This window comes from Peromyscus californicus, unplaced genomic scaffold (genome assembly GCF_007827085.1).
Source record: "Peromyscus californicus insignis strain IS unplaced genomic scaffold, ASM782708v3 Scaffold_8__1_contigs__length_139910024, whole genome shotgun sequence".
In the NCBI taxonomy this organism is placed as follows: Eukaryota; Metazoa; Chordata; class Mammalia; order Rodentia; family Cricetidae; genus Peromyscus; species Peromyscus californicus.
In genome coordinates this window covers 29,715,731-29,740,446 of record NW_026294606.1, presented here as the reverse complement: position 1 = coordinate 29,740,446, position 24,716 = coordinate 29,715,731, and the positions used below count along the sequence as shown (strand labels likewise).

Genomic DNA, 24,716 nt, shown 5'->3' with positions numbered 1-24,716 from the left:
GAGGCCCCTCTGGGAGTTTCCCGAAGCTCGAGGCAGAGGGTTACCCTGTCTGTCCCTTGTTGATCTACATTCGTTGGTCCAGTGTTTTCCCTTACCACACCTTCTGCATACTCCAGAAGGAAGGGGCATTCTGTTGCCAGTGTTCCTTGAAGAAACATTATTTCTAGGAATGACCTGTTTACAATCCCTTTTCAAATGTCCTTGCTTTCCACATCTAAAACATCTAACATTGCTCAAACCTTTTGAAATTACTTTTCCTACCCACATATCATCATGGTCATAAGCCTCTACATTAACTGTATCTCTAATCCAATCTTCCAAAGGTGCAGATCTTGCCTTTAACGGCCTAATTATTCTTTTGCACGCTGCATTTGCATTCTCAAAGGCTAAAGATTCAATTATTATCTGACTAGCCTCTGAATTCGGGACCATTTTTTATTCTGCTGAGGTCAATCTTTGTAAGAAATCTGTGAAAGATTCTTTGGGGCCCTGTATAACCTTTGTAAATGACTCAGTTTTTTTTCCTGGTTTTTCAACTCTGTCCCATGCATTCAAAGCTGCCGTTTTACATAGAAGTAGGGTTTGGACATCATATGAACATTGTGTTTGTACTGAAGCATATTGGCCTTCGCCAATAAGCTGATCCTGGCAGACTTGTATTCCGCTATCCCTCCATTGTCTTTCTATATTTTTAGCCTCATTACTGAACCACATTTTCCACTGGAGATTTTGTCCGGGTTCAAGAACAGCCTGTGCTAATTCCCGCCAGTCCTTTGGTATAATCCTATTACAAGTTGACCAGGTGTTTAACATTTGCTTTACATATGGGGAGTGCATGCCATAAGATGCTATTGCCTCCTTAAATCTTCTTAAGTCTAACATTTCAACTGGAACCCAAGTATTTTGTTCATTCTCTTCATCAGGTAGCTGCTGTACGGCTACTGGATAAATTAAGGGTGATTGTGTGAAAACTGGCTTTCTTTCTGTAACCTTATGATCCAATTTTGAAACAACTTCACTATTTATTTCTTCTGTCTGAATTTGAATTTCTCTATAATTCATTTTTACCGGTTTAACAAGTTTTACTAAGACTGTTATCCTGGCACTTAAGTTGACGATCTTTTTAAATAGTAAAATGAGGATAAGAAAAGTAATAAACTGAATAATTCGATCAATATTAATCTTTTCATATAGTTGTTCCATTGTCAGAGTGCCTAAAATTTCAAACAAAGCCCAATTTTCTTCCAATGTACACATAAAGCCCATTTTTTTTAATGTAGAAAAAAATTCTCTTTTAAATAGATATGTTAATTGACTTACCAAGTCTGGGTAGAACAGTAGAATCCCAGGGAATTTCACAGCCACCTGGTGTTCGAGGTGTGAATCCAGAGAGAGAGAGAGAGAGAGAGAGAGAGAGAGAGAGAGAGAGAGAGAGAGAAAGTGCAGCCGCTTGAGCATAGTTGTTTGTAGCAGTTGCAAGTAGCTCCAGCTGCGGGTCAGTCAGGCCTGGGCCCAAGCTAGGCAGCCGGGCTGCCCAGGCTGGAAACCGGACCTGCCGCCAAGCCAAGCCAAGCGGTTTTTAATGAATTCTTGTTACGTTGGGCGCCAAATGTAGATGTATCCAACCTTCTTATTAAATAATAAACACAGAACCAATGCAAAGAAGAAAGCCAAGAGGTCAGAGCTAAGAGCTAAAACCTTACCCTTCCTCCTGCGGTGGTCCTACCTCTCCGAACCAGAGCTACCCCTGTGTTAAAGTCTTTATATAGAGTTCCTGTCCTGCCTTCTCATTGGTTGTAAACCCAACCACATGACCGCCTCCTCACAGCCTGTCTGTATAGGCCTCCAGGTTTTCCATGATTGGTATTAAGATTAAAAGCATGTGTATCCAATAATGGCTGTATCCCTGAACACACAGAGACTTACCCAGCTCTGCCTACCAAGTGCTGGAATTACAAGCGTACGCTACCACTGCCCTGCTTTCCTATGGCTTGCTAATAGCTCTGACCCCCGGGCAACTTTATTTATTAACATACAAATAACATTTTAATACAAATAAAATATCACCATAGCAAGCAGTGGAGGAGTGTTCCCTTTGCTCTACATCCTCTCCAGCATGAGCTGTCATTTGTGGTTCTGATTTTAGCCATACCGACAGGTGTAAGATAGAATCTCAGAGCTGTTTTGATTCACATTTCTCTGTTGGCTAAGGATGTTGAACATTTTTATGAGTGTTTCTCTGCCATTTGAGAATCTTCTGTTGAGAATTCTCTGTATTGTATTCTTCTATGTTGCTATTTTATTGATTTCAGCCCTCAGTTTGCTTATTTCCTACCATCTGCATCTCCTGGGTGTATTTGCTTGTTTTTTTTTTCTAGAGCGTTCAGGTGTGCTGTTAAGTCATTAGCATGAGACTTCTCCAGATTCTCTATGCAGGCACTTAATGCTATGAACTTTCCTCTTAGCACTGCGTTCATTGTGTCCCATAAGTTTGGGTATATTGTGCATTCATTTTCATTGAATTCTAAGGAGTCTTAATTTCTTTATTTCTGTCTTGAGCCAGTTATCCTTCAATTTGTCTATTAGATGTCTATAGTCTATTTGGTGTTCTGTAAGCTTCTTATACCTGTTGTGCCCAGATCGCAACCACCAGAGAGACCACCAAAGATGAGCATGCCGGAATGCAAAAGCAAGGTTTAATTCTGGGTATCCAAAAGCAATACAAGCCTAGGCAGGGACTTCGTCCAATACATCCAACGCAGTGGAGGCTGGAGGAAGTGCCCGCCTGTCTGCAAGCTCAGTTTTTAAAGGCAAAAGCCACAAGGTTACATCATTTAGGGGTGCTAGTACAGGTACAATTCTGATTAGCTCGCTTCTAGGGGCTTTCTAGAAATCATGGCTTAATCTTACTTCTAAGGGAGTGGTTACTCGCCATCATTTCTCATTGGCTGCCCTCAGGTGGGGACATTTCTGTGTTCAGTGACCCTGGAAACCAGGGAGAGGACATTCCATAGTCCAGCAGTCATCACCTTGTGACTACCTTGTGACTCTGTACTTTTACACTTTCTGGTTTCTGGAATCTGAACTGACTGGTTTCATTAACTAATGGCCTATTCCTAAAAGGAGAAATCTTAGGCCTTAATTTTAGGGTGAAAGTATTTTGGTCTTATTTCTAAGATGGCTCATTTTGGTCTCACATACCTTTATAAGAATGTCCTTTAGGTTGAGAAAATTTTCTTCTATGATATTGTTTAATATATTTTCTGGGCTTTCTTAGTTAGGGTTTTTTAATTGCTGTGAAGAGACATCACGACCATGACAACTCTTATATTTAAGGAGGCTCACTTACAGTTTCAGAGGTTCAGTCCATTATCATCATGACAGGGAGCATGGCAGGGTAAAGGCAGATGTGGCACTGGAGGATTAGCTGAGAATCCTACATCTTGCAGGCAACAGGAAGTCGACAAAAAAACTGAGCAGTATCCTGAGCATAGGAAACCTCAAAGCCTGCCCCCACAGTGACACACCTCCTCCAACAAGGCCATACCTACTCCAACAAAGCCACACCTCTGAATAGTGCCACTACCTATAAGATTATGGGGGCCAATTATGTTCAAACTATCACATGGGCCTTTGAGCTGGGATTCTTCTCCTTCTAGTCCTATTATTCTTAAGTTTGGTCTTTACATAGTGTCCCAGATATTTTCTGGAAGTTTTATGCTAGGAATTTTTTAGATTTAGCATTTTCTTTGACTGATGAGTCTAATTTCTCTATTGTATCTTCAGTGCCTAAGATTCTCTCTTCCATCTCTTGCATTCTTGTTGGTGATGCTTGCATCTGTAATTCCTGTTCACTTACCCAGATTTTCCATTTTCAGAATTCCCTCACTTTGTGTTTTTCTTTATTGCTTCTATTTCCATTTTCGTGTCTTGAACCGTTTCCTTCACTTGTTTGTTTTTTCTTGGCTTTCTTGACATTCTTTATGGGATTTATTGATTTCCTCCAATTTTTTTTTGTTTGTCTTTTCCCCAATTTCTTTAAGGGATTTTTTACATTTCCTCTTTAAGAACCTCTATCACCTTCGTCAAGTTATTTTTAAGGTCATTTTCTTATGCTTCAGCTGCATCAGAATGTTCAGGCCTTGCTGTCATAGGATAGCTGGGTTCTGGTGGTGCCATATTGCCCTTTTTGTTATTGAATGTGTTCTTACACTGGTGTTTAGGCATCTGGGTTTGGGATGATTATAGGTCTAGGTATTGATTCCTGTCTTTGTCTTTGTTGAATGGGTGTTTTATTCCTTGGTTTCTGTTTCCTCTCTGATCTTCTGGCCTAAGTGGCCAAGGGTTCTGGTGACTGGCAAGTCTTCAGGTCCAGTAGGGTGTCTCTGCTGGGATTTTGGAGGGCCTTGGGGCCCTAGATCCAGCCTGGTCTCTGATAAAGCTGAAGTATTCTTCCAAAGTTGTAGACCAGAATGTGGAGCCCAGGAGAAGGGGTGCAGTCTGGGTTTGTTGGGTGTTTTTTAAAGAGTGTTAGCAGGCAGTAGGTAGTGTCTTACCCAAGGTCTCCAGGACTAGCTTGACTTCTGGTAAGGCTGCCAGGGCTGTGGGCAAGGGGGAAGGCCATGGGATGTGCCCTGGGGATCAGGATCTGGGTAGTGGGACAGCTTGGCTGGGAGATAGGTCACTTACTTGTTCTTCTGACTGGTGTGGACTGTAACTGAGTCTATGGAGTCTGCCTGAGTTGTGGGGAAGGAGTGGCCATGGAGAGGTTGATGAGGTAGGAGGAGTTGGGGTGGTGGAGTACATCTTGAGGGAAGAGAATACAGGGAGTGGGAGCAATCCAGCTGGCAGGCAGGTCACTCACCTGCTCATCAACGCCCCTTTTTGCTTTTAAGATAAGTTTCTCAGCTAACTTCCTCGATGTTTCTCCAGCTCAGTGTGCCCACTTACATTGTACACAGGAAAATGAAAATGGCTGTTTTATATTACTGAATCCTATCATGTTTTTTTGTTTGTTTTGTGTGCGTGTGTGTTCGTGTTCATGTGTGTGTGCGTGCGTGTGTGTGTGTGTGTGTGTGTGTGTGTGTGTGTGTGTGTGTGTGTACCTGATAGATTTGGTCTCTTGTACTTGACTCCTCAGGTTTTCCTGACTGCATTGGGACTCCCTTTCCTGCACTGCCCAAACCTGCACAGGGCAGTTCTGCACTTGACAGTGTCAGACCAGAGACATGATCTGAATCCCCAGCTGAATTATGAATCTCCTCCAATAGCGTCTTCTTCAGTTATGATGCATGACTTGAATCATGTTAGAATGGTGGACTTACTAATAGAAAATTCACCAGTCCCATCCAGTTAATGTTATACTTTATTACTGATTATTCTCTTAAATAATACCTTTATTTTTAATCCTAAGTATCTGTAGAGTCCGATGGGGAGAATTTAACAATTAAAGGGTTGTTTTCAACCATAGGCCAATAGGCTGCTTCATAGAAGTTTTGCAGCACTTGCAAGGTTGGTATTTCTTGTTCATCTCTTGGGTGCCAGGTAATAGCAAAGGGCACTGGAGTAAAGTTGAGGCTTTGAGTTGGCTGTGGACTTCAGGTCTCTGTTCCTTTTGCTATACAAAGTAGAACAGTAAGTTTCCATCAGTGTCAGTTCCAGGGAGCCACAAAAGAGGACCTCATTTGTGGGTCCACATCTTTGCTCTGCAACAACATTAGCAAGAGTTAATGATGACGAAGTTCAATAAGCTAAGCTCAGCATTGTCAATGAGCCACAGTTGTCCACAAGTGTTGTCTACAATTACGTTGGAGATACAGAACATTATTTTTGCTATTTACTGACATGGAATTGAAGCACAGAGTCTGAATAGCTTTTTCAAGGCCCCAGAGCTAGGACTCAGACTCATGACCATCGTGGTTTATCAGTTGACTATTATCATGAGTGAACAGAGTCAAGAGCAAGAATTACTATGAAAATATGAGGTGTTTCTGGGAGGCAGTACTTTTTTTTTTCTAAAACGTTAGAAAATAAATATAGTGTCAGAACTCAAATCACCTATTATTTTAATGCTAACAAACTAATCTATATAAAATTGAATTTAGATAGAAGAATGTAATATTGTATTTGGATCATCTAGAAAACAGAACTGATAGAAAGAACATACATTACAAAATGGATTCATTAACTTGGCAGACACAGTGCAAAGACACAAGACTAAGAACTCTGTAGCTGCTCAGGTCATGGATGCTTCAGAGGTCCTATCTAGTGAGGAAGGCCAAGGGGATTCCCATAGAGCTCCTGGTCTTCAGTCCTCAGTGGAAGACCCAAGAAGCTGAGTTCTACTCTAAGTGGAGGATGGCAGCCGCAGCGGCTGTAGCAACAAAGTGGATACACTCTATTCATATCAGGGTCAAAGGAGAGCAGCCGCAAAGCAACAGTTTTTCTCCTTCCAATGCCTGGACCCCCATGGGAAGGAAATGCCTACTCTAGATGTGGGTCTTCCTCCTGTCAGACGATCCTTCCTGGAAATACTGGTCAAGAGGAGTATGTGACGCTTAGCTGATTCTATATCCAGTCCCGTTGACAATCAAGATTAAGCAACAGGGATATTAATGGTAAATTTCACATACTGAAGAGATGTGATAGAAAAGTTCTCAGAAAACTAAGCTTGAGTCTAAGTCCATCTGATTTCCCTGAGTGGAGATGTTTTAAGGAAAATTTAGCATTTATGAATAATGAGTATTGATGGCTATTGTTGTGTGGTAAAACAAGCATGGCACAAAGGCTACCCTTTTGGCCATTTTAAATGTATAGCTCAGTAGTGTTAGAATCCTTTACACTGGTTCACACCCTGTCTGCAGAAGTCTTTTCAAAGCTAGAACTAGTTCACACCCTGTCTGCAGAAGTCTTTTCAAAATGACAATGTGACTTCCATTTCCTTCTCCCCTCTCTCTGGCCATAATCAGTCTGTCTATGTGAATTTGGTGATCCCAGCTTTTGCTTTTTGACATCACTGTCACCAGCAGGCCAGTTTTATGTCAACTTGACACAAGTGAGAGTCATTTTATAAGAGGGAACCTTAGCTGAGAAAATGCCTCCATCAGATTGGCCTATGTGCAAGTCTGTGGAGCATTTTCTTGACTGGTGATATGAGAAGGGTTACTGTGGGATGGTCTGTATGTCAAATGTGTTGCTCTGATTGGTCAATAAATAAAACACTGATTGGCCAGTAGCCAGGCAGGAAGTATAGGTGGGACTCACAGAGAGAAGAATTGAGAGAACAGAAAGGCGGAGGGAGACACTGCCAGCCACTGCCATGACAAGCAGCATGTGAAGATGCCAGTATGCCACGAGCCACATGACAAGGTATAGATTTATAGAAATGGATTAATTTAAGATGTAAGAACTAGATAGCTAGAAGCCTGAGCCATTAGGCCAAACAGTTTAAATAATATAAGTGTCTGTGTGTTTATTTTATAAGTGGGCTGTTGGACTGCCGGGGCTTGGCAGGACCCAGAGAGAAAACTCTCCAGCTACAAAGGGTCAGCTCTCTGGGGGTGGTACCACCGCTAGGGTGGTGGTCCTGTGTGCTATAAGAAAAGCTGAGTCAATACACAGGAAGTCTGAGGAGCAAGCCAGTAAGCAGCAGTCTTCCATAGCCTTCACATCGGGTCTTGCCTCCAGGTTCCTTCACTGACTCCCCAGGATGTTAGATTACAGCCTGTAAAGCAAAATACACCTTTTCCTCCTCAGGTTGTTCATGGTCATCCCACAGCAATAGACATCTTAACTAAGAAAGTCACATACTCAGTTGTTGGTTTTTTTCTAAGCAATGTTCTCCACATATCTGATGAGTCTCTTTTTTAGGAGATAAGCTACATGTTTTCTGAGTCGGAAGAACAATTTTTGTTTTTCTGCTAGTTTTCTGGAATGTATTTCTCTTGATTTCTAAGTTGAGTGAGCTAGCATTTTATTTTCTAATACAAAATAAGGCTAAAAGTAATGGCTGGTCATTAAGTTAAGAAAGTCATGACAGCAAACACAATGGGCTCCAGGATAGAGCAGAAGAATGAGCATTCCCTACTTTGGAGGAGGTGCCACCCTGCTCAGGACACACAGCTAGAAGACACTTTACCCTGGGAAGACTGACCCTCAGTTCAAGGAAAGGCAAATATAGACAGCTGCAGAGGACAGCCTTGAGACAGGGTGGAGTAGTCGGGCAGTCTCTGAATTCACTAACACTGCACGTGACTGAGGCCTCAGGGCTGTAAAAGCGTGGGCCAGTTTCTCACCTCAACTACTATGATTTTTCCAATTCTTTTCAATTAAATGAATCAAAATTTGATCAGAGTTCTTATTGGTTAAGACAAGGAAAGTTGCCAGGGTTAGGTCTTAGGACCTATGTCCATATGTCCAGAAATGAACTGAAGATGGACTATTGAAGGATTTCTGGCAGTTAGATAAAAGCTAGAATTCCTCAGGAACTGGTGTTCTGGCCCTTAAAGGAGTCACTTTCCATGGCACTACATTGAGGTATACCTGTGGTACTGTCAGCATATCAAAGCCCATGCTGGCCTCTAGTCTCTCTCAGTACCACAAGTACCAACATTTCAAAGTCTATGCTAGCATCCTGGCACTTCAGCATCCCCTCAGCTACTCATCCTCCTTAGAATCCACATGATTCGTCTATCCCCCCCCCCCCCCCCCCCCCGCCCCCTTTTGCTCACTTGTTATGCTCTGGTCTCTATTGCTATCTTGCTGTCTCCATTATTCTCTACAGTTCTTCCCTGTAGTGGGTAGCTGTTCCAGCTTTGACCTTGAAACACTGCCCCTAGTGTGACAGTAGGTAACTGCCACACCTTGTAGCTATAGCTTTCCTGGTCCTGCCTGGCCCACAGCCAGGACAAATCTCTCTTACCTGCCAGTCCCACAGTTGTTCAAACCCAGCTATGTAAACACACAGAGACTTATATTATTTACAAACTGTATGGCCGTGGCAGGCTTCTTGCTAACCGTTCTTATATCTTAAATTAACCCATTTTTATTAATCTATACCTTGCCACATGGCTCGTGGCTTACCAGTATCTTACTTGTTGGTACTCATGGAGGCGGCTGGCAACATCTCCTGACTCAGCCTTCCTGTTCCCAGAATTTTCTTCTCTGCTTGTCCCACCTATACTTCCTGCCTGACTACTGGCCAATCAGCATTTTATTTATACAGAGCGATATCCACAGCAACACCTGCCTATGACCTGCCCCTGGGCCATGGCTGAGAGGGAGCCCCTTAAGATTCGAGGTACGTACGTATGTATGTGCTTGCCCCTTCTGGTTACCTCGTGGTCCTGGAAGCTGGACGGTAGACCAAGACAGATTTCTCTGCTGGATGGTACCTCATCTCTCCCAGATCCTGTAATCAACTCCTATTGGCTCTAAGTTACCCCAGAAATAACCTCTTTTGATTACCAGATAAATTATGTGGAATTGCCTTATTAATTACAGTTTATACTTCCCCTTTCCTAGTCCTGGCCATGTCCAGTCTGTTTTTTTTTGTTTGTTTGTTTGTTTGTTTTCTTTTTTTTCCCCTCTATGCTCTGGACTCTTCCTGATGAACCTTCCTGCTGCCAGGTGTGGTAGCCAGGTTCACATCTTTAACCTCACCACTTGGGAGGCAGAGGCAGGTGCATTTCTGTGAGTTTGAGACTAGCCTAATTTACATAGTGAGTTCCAGGACAGCCTGGGATATGTAGAGAGACCTTGTCTCAAAAAACAAAAACAAAAACAAAACAGAACTTCTCCCCAATAAAGGAGTGGTCATGTCAGCAGTTTCTTTTTTGTGCCCCCTCAAATACACTGTTCTCTGTGCTCTCTCTTTCTTCGTTGCCCTGGTCATAACCAGGCTGCATCTCTATCTGTCTATGTGTACTCTTCCAGATAATTCTGGATATTTTTTCCCTCATTCACAATAAAAAAAAAAAATCTCCCACCTAATAATGGAATGATCATGTTAGTAGTTTCTTACTGCATCCCCGCCCATAAAGCCAGGTGTTCCACATATCTGTAATATCAATACTTGGGAGGCAGAGGAAGAAGGATAGAGTTCAAGGTCAACCTAAGCAATATAATAAATTTGAAGCCAGCTTAGGCTACATGAGACTCTCTCTCAAAAAACTCAAAATCAAAGCAAGATACAAAACAAGCACAGCTGAGATCTGTTTCCTCCTCCTCTTCCCCCTCCTCCTTTCTCTTCTCGAAAAGATCTAAGTCACACAGTGCATTCTCCCAAGTGAGTTACAGAGGGTAACCTAGCTGGGTACATGCAGCCCACATGTACAGGACATGCAAGCTTGAGCTGGCTGGATCATAGCCGGCTGGATCATAGCCATCTTGTCCCACTGGGTTGTTCCCTTAGGGAATGGACAAACTTATACAACTGTAAATGTTCTTGGTAAGCTGTGGCCCCAAGTACCTGGAACACTACTGTGAGACTGAATAAATGTTTGTTAATTGCTGCACTCTTCCTGGCTCAGGAATGTCACCTGACAAGGGAGACAATGGAAGGAAGAAAGGAGACTCAAGACACTTGTAGAGGAAAACTGGGATCCAGTGGGCTGTGCTTATGGGGGATGTGCTTGCTTTAAAGGAGGACACCAACAGCAGCCCCCAGACTCAGGGGGTTTATTTTACACATTTGAGTAGATGAGGTGGAATGATTGCTTACAGCTGAATAAGGAGGAGGGCTTGTTACGGTATACAGCTAAATGAGGCAGGTTTAGCAGGCAGTCTCTGTAGGAGAGCAGCCTCAGGCTTTAGTCACCTGGAAGAGGAAGCCCTAGTTAATAGTTTCTGTACTTACTGGCTGATCTTTTGTAAGCACTAGGTACTAGTATCAGATGAAGGCTTTGCCAATTTCCTGAACTTGACCTGAATAAGGTTTTGCCATTCCCACAGGTCTGAGGCATTGCGGACCTTGATATGGCTGTGCCGGTATCAACAATGCACTAAGGGTTTCCTTCCTCACCACAGCTAATAAAGCAAAATGATTGTTATTTTGGATCAGCATATTATAAAGAAGGATTTTGAAAGCAGGCTGGAAAATGTAGATATAGGAGCCACTGATGTGGACTAGAGTGGTTAGAAATGGAAGTAGGAGGGGGTTCTCTTTCTCTAGAAGAAATTTTATTTTCTTTTACAAGCTTGTAAAGTAAAGCTCACACTTTGTAGCAAGATCAGCTTGGTAATACCCAGTATTGTAGGATAAGCTTGAAGTAGAATTATTGGTCCTCCTTAAAAATCCTTAAAACTGAAGAACTCTAAAGTATCTGTGTCTGGTAGCAAATTCTACTGTACCACACTTCCCAAAGAACAGGAGCTTAGCAAGACAGAATAAGGTTTCTTTCTTTAGATAATTTACTACATTCAAGAGCATGCTTAGAAAAGAGTATTTTGAAAGAGAAATCGTAGGTAAACTATTAGCTGACCCAGGTCCTCTTTCCCCTTTTCTGTCCTTGATGCTAGGCACTGAAAGGCAATATATTCCTTCCTGAGAGCCTGATGGCAGGTTTTGGCAGGGGAATGGTCCTGTTCTGAGGGAAGTTGTCCTGAAGTTTAGGGAGGGACACACCTGGTGGGTGGTGAGGAAGGGAACACCTTCCTAGCCAGCCAAATCAGGTGCCAGCCAATCCTGCAATCACAGCACTGACAGATGTCACAACCAGATCACACTCAAAGTCAAAAAAATTCCTTCTTAAAGTAATGGCAATCAGATATTTTAACCTCTACATTTGGGAGGTTGAGGCAGAAAGACTGAATGCAGGTTGCTGGGCAGCCTAGGCTATAGAGAGAGGCCTTGTCTCAAAAAAAAAAAAAGTAACAGCAAACAGAAAATATACCAAAAGCCGCTAGTGGGGAGAGAATTTTCTTTGTTGTGGATTTTTTACACTACAGATTTTCACACAGTTGTTTCTTAAATGTTATTTTATTTTCAGGATCTACTTTTTCGTTCCTTTTTGTACATATTTGAACTCACATTAAGTACTAATTGCTGATTTTACACAATATAAATGTTATAATCAGTCTGAATAATTTTTTCATTTATTTAACTTTATTCATATTTATTGATGTTATGTAAACCTTTTAGCTATTGAGTCCCCAAATTGTGGGATGACTCATCCCTAACAGGCTTGAGGGCCAGCTGGCCCAAACAAGCAAAAAAGATACTTTCTGAGAGCCAACCTGGGTCTGCCAAAGGGCCTTAGCAACAACAGCTGAAACATGATCTGGAGATGACCTGGACAAATGAGAGGCAGCCACGTCACACCAACAGATGCATATTCATCAGACCTTCCCCCAGGGTGGGGTGGAGGGTATATAAAGCTTGCCTCTTCCTAAATAAACTGAGCTTGTTTTGACATTCTCCCAGAGTCTGTGTCGTTGACTCTGCACCTACTTGGCCCCCTCCCCCAAAGGGAACAACAGCACAGGACCCTGTTACACCAAATCAAACTTTTGTCTTTGAAATTTAGCACAGAAAAAACACTCTGTGAGACTAACCACATATAGATGAGCCACATTTATCATAAATACATGTGGACTTGTTCCATGTTATTATTTGTTCCTCCTCTGATTTTTATATTCTACTTCCAGTATTAATTGAACTTTTAAAAACATTTCATCTTATTTGAACTTTATCTTCTTATAATGATTTTGTGGTTTCATTGGGGATTTAAAATAATACAAGAGAATCAATTCACAGTACTACAGTGAAATACTAGACATAGGGTACTTAAGAATGAAACAGATTTTTATTTTGGTTCATAGTTTCAGAGATTCAAGTCCAACATCAGGCAGCCCTATTGGGTTGGGTCTCTATAGCGTGATGCCTCATGGCAGGAAAGTATGTTGAGTGAGTGCTCAGTTCTGTGTCAGGAAACCCTGAAAGGTGGGGTGGCTGGAGTGGGAAATGGGGAGAAGAGAGGAAAGAGGGGGAGAGGAACTGCATCCCCTTTCAAGGGCACACCCATAATGACTTAAGTACACTACACCCCTTGTGATGGATTCCCTGGTAACAAGACTTTAACATACTGGCTTTGTGGGGATATTAAAAAGTCAACCCAAGGCAGCAAACAGAACATTTCAAAGGCAATTTAATATCAGAATTTTACCATTTCCATTGGAATGAACTACTATTGTATCAGTCTTTTTATTTCTCCATTTTATGTTTTAGTCACTTTGGACATTACTTCTTTATACACTGAATATTCCATCAGGCAATGTGGTGGCTTCAGGACTTTATAATCCATGCTTTCTATAGTCAGACAGATGAAAACTCAAAATAACAGTCACTATTCCTCCTTTTCCTCTGAAGCCCAAGCTTTTCTCCAGGTCATTACCCTCTTACCTAAAGTGTAGCTTTTTTCTGAAGTAGGTCTGCTGGTCATGAATTCTCAGTTTTCCTTCATGTAACTATGCCTTTAATTTCTCAGAATTCTGAGTTCACAATTCCTTTTGTCCCCTAGAACTTTAAATGTGGTTCCACTTTCTCATGGTACCCATGCTTTCTGATGAGAACTCTGTAATCACTCAACTTCAAAATCCTGTAATGAGCTGTAGTGGTTTAAAAAACATGGTCCCTGTGTGTTGCTAGAGTTTTCCTGCCTGGCCCACAGTCAGGACAAATCTCTCTCACCCGCCAGTCCCAAGCCGCTCAAACCCGATCAAGTAAACACAGAGACTTATATTGGTTACAAACTGTATGGCCGTGGCAGGCTTCTTGCTAACTGTTCTTACAGCTTAAATTAATCCATTTCCATTAATCTATACCTTGCCACATGGCTCGTGGCTTACCGGCATCTTCACATGCGGCTTGTCATCATGGCGGCTGGCAGTGTCTCTCTCTCAGCCTTCCACTTCCCAGCTTTATTCTCCTCCTTGTCCCGCCTACACTTCCTGCCTAGCCAATGGCCAATCAGTGTTTTATTTATTGACTAATTAGCAACACATTTGCCATACAGAACATCCCACAGCACCTGTGTGCTCATATATTTGAATGCTTGGTCTCCAAAGGTGTTGATTAGAATGAGAATGGCCCCCATAAGCTTGTAGATTTGGTCACCAGGGAGTAGCATTATTTGAAATAATTAGGAGGTATGGCCTTGTTGGAAGAAGTGTGTCACTGGGGGTGGACTTTGAGGTTTCAAAAGTCCATGCCAATATCAGAGCTCTCTTCCTGCTGCCTGGAGATCTGATGCAGAACTTCCAGCATCTTCTCTGGTACCATGTCTGCCTGTATGATGTCATGCTCATACTGTGATGACAATGGTCTAGACCTCTGAACTGTAAGCAAGCCCCAATTAAATACTTTCTTTTATAAGAATTGCCATGGTCATGGTATCTCTTCACAGCAATAGAACACCAAGACAGAAGTAGTAGGAGGTGTGGTTTTTTTTAGAGGAGGTATGCCAATGGTGTGAGCTTTGACATTTCAAAAGCCCATGCCATTCTCAGTTAGCTCTCTCTGCCTCAAGCTTGTGTCTCAAGATGTAAGCTCTCAGCTCCTGCTACAGCACCCTGCCCACCTGCCTGTTGCCATGAATACTCATGAATTATAACACTCTAGAAACACTGAGCCTCGAATTAAACACTTTCTTTTATAAGTTACTTTGGTCATAGTGTTTTGTCATAGCAATAGTAAGATAACTAAGACATGAACATATGCTGTTTTTTTCCTCTGGCTATTTTCAAGAGATTTCATTTATCTTTACTTTTCAATAGTTTTGTGATGCTGTATCTAGATATACATTTATTTATATTTATTCTATTTGGAATTTACTTACTTTTTAAAAATCTGTAATCTTTTGCCAAATTTGAGAAGTTTGTGGCAATTATATTATTACTCATGGATTGGTGCTGGGATTTAAATGTGGGTTTTTGTGCATGCTAAGCAATGCTCTCCCACTGACCTACTCCCCACCCATTGAAGCTACTCCTTCATTTATCATATGCTTTGTGGTATCTATCAAGGGAGTGATTTGTTTTTGTTTCTGTCTTTTATATTGGTTATTATATTTTTACTCTAAAAATTTCTGTTTTGTTTTCTTTTATCTTTTATTTCTGAAATGATGCTTCTATCTTTTGTTTTAAAGGTATTCAAGATTGCTTACATAAAAAAATTAAAGCTTTAGCAGATCATTTCTATATTCATGTCTTTGTGTTACTGGTAACCGATGACTGGCTTTTCAAGTGTGTGAAGAGTTCCATGGCTCTTCATATGCTGAGTTTTGAGTCTTGTTTTTACCCTTTGGAGAATGTTGACCACTGTGCATTTTGTTTGTCTTGGTAGGCAGTTACCTATTTAAGTTCAAAGGCCCGTAGTTCAACCCCTTGTCAGTTCAATTTCCATACTTTAAATACTACTCATGTTTATCCTGTGTGTTCATCACGAACCCCCACCCCTACAGAACAGCAGTCAACCTGAGTCTAGGAAAAATACTGGTCAGCTGAGTTCTAGAAGTCTTTGGAAGGCTCATCAGGGCCAGATCTACCCATGGTTAGTCCACAGTTACTGTTTCCAACTTCCCCTGAAGCAGATAGGAAGATAGGGTGCCTAGGGGACAGGAGAAGGGGAACAATCTCCTCACCCTGGGATCTGCTTGTCTTTCCCACTGACTGAGAGTCAAGGAAATTCAACATAACTGGGTAAGCTAAGGCTGCCTGTAACGGGTGCCTTCCTAATGATGCCTCAAACATGGATGTAAAGCATAAATGTGATATTCTTACTTGGAGCCAGAACATCTGTGGTCAGAGTTTTATCATATAAGCTTTCTTCTCTGAGCCCCCTGAATCTACACAATGAACTTCATAAGACCACCTTGATTTCATTTACAAAAGGAAATTATTTATGGTAAAGAATAAATAAAGCAGCTGACATATTTTTAATTGCTCTCTTAAACTTTACTTAAATTTAAAGTTTTCTTTCATTTTAAAGTCTTGCTGGTAACTCAGGAAACCACTAGGCTTTATACAGACTTGGGACGACATGTAAGTGTGATTCTTTCAAGGAGTCCACTCTCCTGTTTTGGGATTGTGTACTATACTTCCCTATGTAACTTCCTGTCTAAATGTTTAGTCCACTAACTTTGTCTCACTCCGGCTCATCCTGAAATTCTTTTCTATGACACTGTCAAGGAGCTGGCTACCTCGAAGGGATGTCCTAAGAGGCTACTGAAGTCTAAGTGACAGGTGGCTATGCCTTCCTGATGTCACGGACTCTCCATGTCTCCCTAGTCCTTTGGACTAATGGAAGTCCCTTTTCTGGTTATCTACTGGTAGCCATCCACTCCCACGCCTGCATTGCTGTGATAGGAAAACAGAGAGAGTAAAAGCAGACTGACGCTTTCTTTAGCCTACAGCTCAGCATGGTCCCCACTGCTTGACAGAGCCCACTGGACTTGTCCTGTGCTCTTCTTGCTGTCTTTCAGCCCTCCTGTCCAGTCCATACCAATCCCGTGCTTCTGCAGCTTGGCTCACATTGCAACACAGTGGTGTGTGCCTCCTGCCATCCTTTGTGGGAGCTCACCTATATCTTCTATCTTACCTAGCAGCCTCAGGGCCCCTATGCATGTGGGTCAACCCTTTGTCCTGCTTCGTTAGAACTGTATTTGAACTCTGAAGCTTCTTCTGTAAGCCTTTGCAGCCATTCTGTAGCCTATACATATACATATTATCATGTAGATGTGATATAGGATCTGAGGGTTAACATAATTAAATTCATAATAAAATAACCAATGTTTGCCAATGGCCATCTATCCAGGGAAAGTGAAACAATTAGGCAAAGTGCAGTCAACAACACCCATATACCGCTTATAAATTTGTTATTCAAAACATTCTGACATTGTGGAAAGACACAAATGGGAGTGTTTCTGGCATACCACACTCCTGACAAAAACTTCAACCATTTGGCCATACTTGGAAACACTGAAAAGGGTGAGGAGTTAAATGACAGATGATGAAACTCCACTTGGTTGTTACTACTGGGAGAAGTAATTCCACTGGGCCGTGATCAACATGTGTCTGTGAAACACTCAGTCAGTATGTTTCAACATTAGACCTCTAGGCAACAGCCTTTATTGCCTCACTTCACCTGGGATGGGGTAGTTGTTCTTAGGACAAATGTCACAGCCATAATGACAGATTTTTTCAGGAGTGAGAGAGAAGAGGTCTACCTGAATAAACCTTCTGTTAACACAGAAACAAAACAAAACAAAAAACTAAAGGTTCCACTTTAGGAAGTGAAGAAAGAGCCCACTGATGGTCACGAGGGGTGTGTGTGTGGAGGGGGCAGGGGGGGCACATCCTAACTCTGCCAGCTCCTTTCCTTGCATACTAGTTGATCCTTAGGATGCATTCCCTTCTGCTGTATCCTCTGGGGGCTACAAAAATACACATAGCTCTTTGAGACTATCATCTGAGGGATTTTGAAAGTTGAAAACCATCTGGCTGCCTTCAGATGCATTTTGGTAAAAGGTAGAGAGAATGTGTGTTTATCGTATATGTAACTCTCCCCTGAATGGAGGTGGTAGCCTGAGACACTGGAGTTATGGCAGAAAGAACAAGTTCAAGAAAAGTCCAGGAAGGTCAAAATGAAGCGTCAACTTTGCTGAAAGGAAGATTTCTCAAATGACTGATCACCTGTCACTCAGGTGAGCTACAGAAAACCAGGAGTAGCTCAATGAAGTGTGAAATGGTCATGAAAGCAACAGGCCTCTAGAGAACTTGAAAAAAAAAATGGACCAGAGGTAGACATTCAGGTAGTAACTGAGCTCCTACTGTGTGTAAGGTCCTAGAGAAGGGATGTTCCACAGCCAGACTAGTTCTCAGTGAAGACTAGAAGGTAGACCTTGATGTAATAAACTCTCGAGTAAATGTGAAGTCACTGTGGAGGTAAAGGCCCTGGAGGAAGCACAGAGCAGTGAGGGGAACATAGGAAGGGGCAGATGAGGCAGCTTCTCTAGCCCAAAGCTGCCTGATATGAGCTGTGGCTCATGTGGGAACTCCTTCTCCCCAGGGATGCTCATTGTAAGGGGTGGGGGATGGCTATTGTAATTGCTGTGTTTATAGACAATGGCATCCTAGGTCTAGAAGGGACTTTGGTTGTCTTCTAGTCTATTATTCATTTTTTTTCCCAGCTAGAAACATCTTTACAGCACCCCTACTGGCCATTGGTGCAGGCATTTCCAAGTATATTTCCAAATAAAGACCAACTATTCTGTTTCCATCTTATGGTTCCACATCTGTGGATCCAACCAACCACAGATCAAAAATATTTGTAAAATCAAAATTGAACCTGTACTAAACATGCACATATTTTTCTGTTTATTAGTCCCTAACCAATACAGTCTACTGAGTATTTACAATGGCATTCACACTGTTTTACATATTATAGCCAATGCAGGGACTATTTAAGGTACATAGGATAATATGGGTAGCTGTTCCATTTTCTATAAGGGATTTGAGTCAGCACATTTTGTTATCTATGAGGGCTTTTGTATCACTTCCCTGTGGATTTCTAAGGAGCCACAAACAACTGTATGATTTCATATGACTTCTTCAGGCACAAGTTAAAAGTTGGGGACAAGGAGCTTGGCATACCCATCAGTCTGAATAGAAAAAAGTGAATTCCAATTAATGCCCAAGGGGCAGAAAACACACAGGAGCCACCAGCCTTCCAACTACCCTGATATCTGTCCTCATACCAATTCCTGCCCACACATTCAGTTAGCAGTGGGCTGTAAAATCAGTTCCACTACTCAGAGTTGATTTGGACAGTAATGCCTGTCGTGGTGCTTTGACGTAGTTGAAGCCAAGAGACGCCCTGTAATCCCCACTAGCAAACACAATCAGTGATTCCACCGGCTCCTTCCCCCAGGCCTTCCAAGTCAGCCAGAAGTCACCTAGTCCTTCTACTGCCACCTAGTGACAACCGCCAGTAATTCTACAGTTTTTAGGGAAAATTTTAACTGCACTCCAAAAGAAAGCTTGCAATTTTCTTCTAGTGCTCTACTTCTACTAAAATTAAAGCCCATTTAACTGTGCAAAAATTTAAAAGATATGCCCTGTAAGGAATTGGTCTTCACTTTCAAAACCCCCAAAACTGTATGATAGAGGAAGAATACAGAAAAGGTTTAGAGGGAATGGGGTGGTGGGGGAGGGGAGGGCAGAGCAGGAGTGGTCGGGGGAGAGCACTAAAGATGCTTGAGAAAGCCATATGGAAGATTCCTGTATCAGTGGGGTTCTCTAGAGGAACAAAACTGATGAGTTTTTGTTCCTCTAGAATAAGATATATATATATATATATATGAAAGTATATATATATATATGAAAGTATATATATATATATGAAAGTATATATATATATGAAAGTATATATATATATGAAAGTATATATATATATATATGAAAGTATATATATATATATATGAAAGTATATATATACATACACACTTTATATTAGAGTGGCTTACAGGTTGTAGTCCAACTATTTCAACAATGGCTGTCTCCTGACAGAAAGTTCAAGAATCCAATAGTTGTTAGGTCCAGAAGACTGGGCATCTCAGATGGTCTTCAGCATACACTGGAATCTGGAAGAACGGGGCTCTAATATCAGTGAAGGGATGAACTTGCCAGTAAGAGAGGGCAAGCAGGCAAAGAGCAAGAGCTTTCTTCTTCTGTGTCCTTTCTATAGGCTGCCTCCAGAAGGCATGGCTCAGATTTAGGATGGGTCGTCTTACCTTGAATGATCTAATCAAGAAAAATTTCTCACAGTTACATCCAGCCGCTGGAGTTTTGGTTAATTCCAGATACATGTAAGTTGACAAACAAGAGCCATCACACCTACTATATTATGGAATGAGTGTGTGTGTGTGTGTGTTTATTTGGAGTTATACTTCAGAAATTTTTTCATTTGAAATTTTCTAGCTGGCTTTATTTTTAATCAGCTGAAATTTCACATGTAATCAAGTATGATTTTTCCTGGCCATTTAGGACAGCTAAAAGATCTGCTTTGGCTGGGTGGTGGTGGCGCATGCCTTTAATCCCAACATTCGGGAGGCAGAGGCAGGCGGATCCCTGTGAGTTCGAGGCCAGCCTGGGCTACAGAGTGAGTTCCAGGAAAGGCGCAAAGCTACACAAAGAAACCCTGTCTCGAGAAACCAACAACAACAAAAACAAAAACAAAAACAAAAAAACAAACAAAAAAAGATTGCTTTGGTCTGTGTGACAATTCCAACCTCTGGTAATCTCAGGATTGACACACCTTGTCCTTTTCAGGGAGAATGGTCTGAGTTTTATAAGCCAAATGAGTGTAGACAGTGTCTTGGGCACTGTGACTATAACCTTGTATGGCCCTTGGGTCTTTGTGGAAGACTGTTTTAGCAAGTCACCAACCTAGTGTGATTCAGACAACAAGCTCATTCTTGATTTCCTGTGAGTGGTAGTGACAATACCACTTTGATTTTCCAAGGCTTTGCTATATTTGTGTGCATCTGTCCTGTTCATAAACCTGAGACTTGAGGTTCAAGCACAGAATTAAGGAGAGTTCTTTCTTTAAAAAAGAAAAAAAGATTCATTTTTTATGTGTGTGAATGTTTAGCCCAAATGAACGTCTGTGCACCGCATATGTGCCTGCTTGGATGCTCTAGAACTGAAGTTACAGATGGGTGTGAACTGCCACATGACTGCTGGGAATTGAACCTGGATCCTCTGGAAGAGCAGCCATGCCTCTTAATCACTCAGCCATCTCTCCAGCCCCTCATATCCGCTCCTAATTTAAGGATTCTCACATAGTTGCTTTCCATATTTTATACAGAGCTTTTGGGCTGTAGGGAATAAGAGGTTTGGGCAGTAGCTAGCTTCTGGGGTGTTGTGTTATCTGAATCTGCCTGGCTTCTTAATTGAATTTTTGGTACTTCATAGTCATTTTACTCTAGAAAGGCCCCACTCTCACCGTCTTAGGATCTCAGCCTGTGGAAACAGCAGTAGCAATCTCATCTTATTTCATCATTTCCAAGGGATAAAATATGATGGGCATCAGGCACCAGTAATTTGTTAATAAGCATCAATGGTTATTTCTCTTCACATTTTCATAAAACTGAATACTGCAGGCTAAGATTATCAGAATAAAAAACTGAGACTTAAAGTATCTGCAGGTTTTGACATAGCTACCTGGAACCTAATTGTTGAAAGAAAGATAAAAAAGTAGCAATATTTTAGTAAGCAAAATATCCTATTGTTTTTTATCTGCTGTAGAGAGGCTGCACCTGAACCTACCACTGCTTCAGCTGCTGACTATGCCTCTGCAGTCACTGCCACCTCGCTGTTGAGGCCTCTGCCCAGGGGAGCCTTCATGTCCACCACTGCTGCCTCAGCTGACTCCACATAGGGGGGCAAATACTGTTTTTGACTAAGTATCTTTTTCTTGTACCAATAAAGACTCAAGAGTCAGATGCTGGGGTGAAAGCCTGCTAGCTCAGAGAGGTAGAGAAAGAAGTTGGCTGACTTTTCTCCTCTGCCATGGTATCAGAAAGAGGGCTCTCTCCTACACCATCTGAAACCAAATTCCTCCACCTGGATGTCCGTCCCTTCTACTTCCTGTGCTTCTCTTTCTCTGACCTCCCGACTTCCCCTTACTCTCCATGGTTACTTCCAGTCAACTGATTGCTTGCTCTGCCTCTTGGCCTACAGTTAATTTTTATTTAAATAATGCAATCTCAGGGTTCACAGTGTGATCAAATATCCCACAACATTCTATGTCAATTTTATGGACTTCAACTAGCTCATCAAAGGTCTATCAAGACATGGATGGCATTAATCAAAATGTCAAGTTAGAAGGTTAGGTATCTTATAGGTGCTTTACAAAACACCACACTAAAGAATGAGGATGGTAAAGCCAATGAGGAACATTGCTTTTCCAATGACATGACCTATTGTTCTTGTCTTGCATCTTGAGTAAATTGTGTAGGTGTGTATTGAGGAAGATGTGGTGTGGTGGTTTGAAAAAGAAAGACCCCCCATAGGCTCATAGATTTCAATGCCAGGTCATCAGGAAGCAACATTATTAGAAAGTGTGGCCTTGTTGGAGTAGGTGTGGCCTTATTGGAGGAAGTGTGTCACTGGGGGAGGGCTTTGAGTTTTCATATGTCTCTCTCCCTTCCTGCTGCCTACAGATCTGGATATAGAACTCTCAGCTCCTTCTCTAGCACCATGTCTGCCTACATGCCACCATGTTTCCTGCCATGATGATAAAGGACAAAACCACTGAACTATAAGCCAGCCCGAACTAAATGTTTTCCTTTATAAGAGTTGCTGTGGTGATGGTGTCTCTTCACAGCAATAGAAACCCTAAGAGAAGTGGATTCTTATTTATTTTCCTCCTTTGCCAGATGGTTGGAAAAGAAAATGCAACTCAAAGAATACCTCAAGTAGGTGATCTAAAGACTGTTGCTGTTTGGCCCAATTTACTTAGCCACTATGTGTGGATGATAAACTGCTATCGTGGTGTCAGAGATATGATCTCAGCCTGAAAGGCTGTAAACGTTTTTCAAAACAGCTCCCCATGTAGACTACCCTGGGGTTCACGGCAGCATCCATTCATGTTAAGCAATGTAAGACTTTCTATTGCCGAAATCCCACCCCAGTTCTTAAGGCTTGACTTATGAAAGTTTTTATTTGTCAGTGCTGTGTGTCATTCTCATCACACTTGCCATGTTAGTCAAGGAAAAGACACAGTGCAGTGTGTGTCATTCAAATACCAGAAACCGGAACGTGCAGCACACCCTTCCTCTGAGAAGTCTAACTGCTGTGGTGGTCTTCACAGCTTTGCTTTTCTGGACATGAAGTTCATGAGTGCATTGATGCATTCCTCTGACAGCCACCTTGCTTGGAGGGTAGTGCACTCTTCGGCATTAATGGCATGGAGCCTTTCTTTCTCATTTTTTCTGATTAACTCCTTGGAAATTCTCATGGACTGATGAAACAAAACCAGCAATACGTTATTCCAACAAAAATAGGATTAGTCCATTCTTGCCCTCCACTGTAATGAATGTATCCTATTAGATTTTACTGAGACATATAAAATAGAGTACACCTTTAATATATACAGAGAGGACGCTAGTAGTTGTGGGCGATAGGTCTTATTCCTGTACATTTCCAAACAGCCCTAGATGGACACAAAGCTTCTGGTTCCAGGATCACACACTCACCAGCAAGGATGGAAGAGCAATACATACACAAACGGAAGTGCTGGAGAGTGAGGATCCTAAATATAGCCAACCTCCTCACCTCCCACCTGAATTCCAAAGTCAAAGAGCTGGGTGTCTACTGGCATCCTCCTGGAGTCACCCCCAGGAAGGATCTCCTATTTGCCCTGTAGCACAGAAATGCAATGTCTATCTGCTAAGTTCTTTGTAAAAAAAATTACTATTCCCAACATTATAGTAACTTTTAATACAAAATCCAGAGGTGCTCAAAGCAACTGAACACATGTCTTATCTTTTTAGGATGTGTCCTCCTAAGGCACATTTCCCCCTTGGGAAATGATTTCCATGTTCCCACAAGTGAAAAACAAATACTAACGTTTGGCGGGAGCTTCGCATATGCTTTCAGCCTGGTCCAGACTTCGTTCTCAAAGGTGCTTTCCGGAAAAACTTCAGTGACAAGGCCTTGAGCCCAAGCCTCTCTTGCTGAGAGCTTCTTCCCAAAGAGAAGCATCTCAGTTGCCTGCAATGCAAAGCAAGATGTGACCCTAGCTTAATAAAGCAAGGCTTCAGTTGACTTCGGGACAGTCAGCCTCGGGGAGACACAGATGCACTCATGGCTCTTAAGGTTGCCTGTCTTTCACAGAACAGGGAAGCTGATGGCCTTGCTGGGCAAGGGTTTTCAAACAGCTGAGGCCATAACCGGTTCTGTCTCTCCAGAAGCTAGAACAGCAAACGCTTCTGTGAGGGTCTGCCTTGGAGAGGCAAGAATGGGAAGCCTAGGGCAGAAATGACCTGAAGCCATAGTAGCTATTAAACCTTGTAAATGATAACCAAGCGGGGGGAGGGGGGGGGTGGGGGGGGGTGGGCGGGACAGGGCATAAAAACTACATCCATATGGTCAACCGTTGAGGAATCCAAAATCCATTCCTTACTAGTTGTCCTAATGGTTGAACTTTGAATGTCTTCTTTCTCTGCACATACTCAAATGACTTCTATGTGAATAAAGGGACATGGGGATAGCTTACATTGCATTTCTACAAAAACCGAGGCCAATGAGCAATTTTCTTTCTATAGTTGCATTTTCTTTTCAAAAAAAAACAACAACAACAACCATAAACAAATTCCAAATGCTCTATCTCTGAAGAGCTGGTTCTGCTCAACTTTTCAAAGCTTAACTGATTAAAAACTCAGGCTCTGTGACGACAGCACAATGAGGTTAAAGAAGTGTACGGACACGTACTATATATGTGTGCACGTGGGGGGCATTCACAACAAACCATCTAATAGTCACCAAACAGGCTCCCTTACCACACTGAGATGGTGACCAGTGTCTGCTGAGTCCTTCCCTCTGTCCGTCTCCAGTCCTTAGTGTCCTTGGAGTCACTCCTCGAAACACAGACAACTGGATTTGCACAAATACAGAGCTAAACCGGAGCAGCCCGTGGGCCACCTTGGGAGTCTCAG

General features: G+C 42.1%; 1 protein-coding gene across 5 annotated transcripts in view; it reads right to left on the bottom strand.

Annotated features, from left to right (window-relative positions):
* Positions 1-18,349: 18,349 nt before the first annotated feature.
* The window catches only part of LOC128103300 (enoyl-CoA delta isomerase 2), a 36,178-nt gene continuing 29,811 nt past the window's right edge, over positions 18,350-24,716 (bottom strand). For all 5 annotated transcript variants that reach the window (XM_052727552.1, XM_052727553.1, XM_052727554.1 and 2 more), the window contains 2 exons: positions 23,629-23,772; positions 18,350-23,020 (listed from right to left, as the gene is read on the bottom strand). In XM_052727552.1, the coding sequence (XP_052583512.1) occupies positions 22,865-23,020; positions 23,629-23,772 (300 nt within the window). In that variant the 3' untranslated portion in view covers positions 18,350-22,864. The remainder of the gene's footprint in view (positions 23,021-23,628; positions 23,773-24,716) is intronic.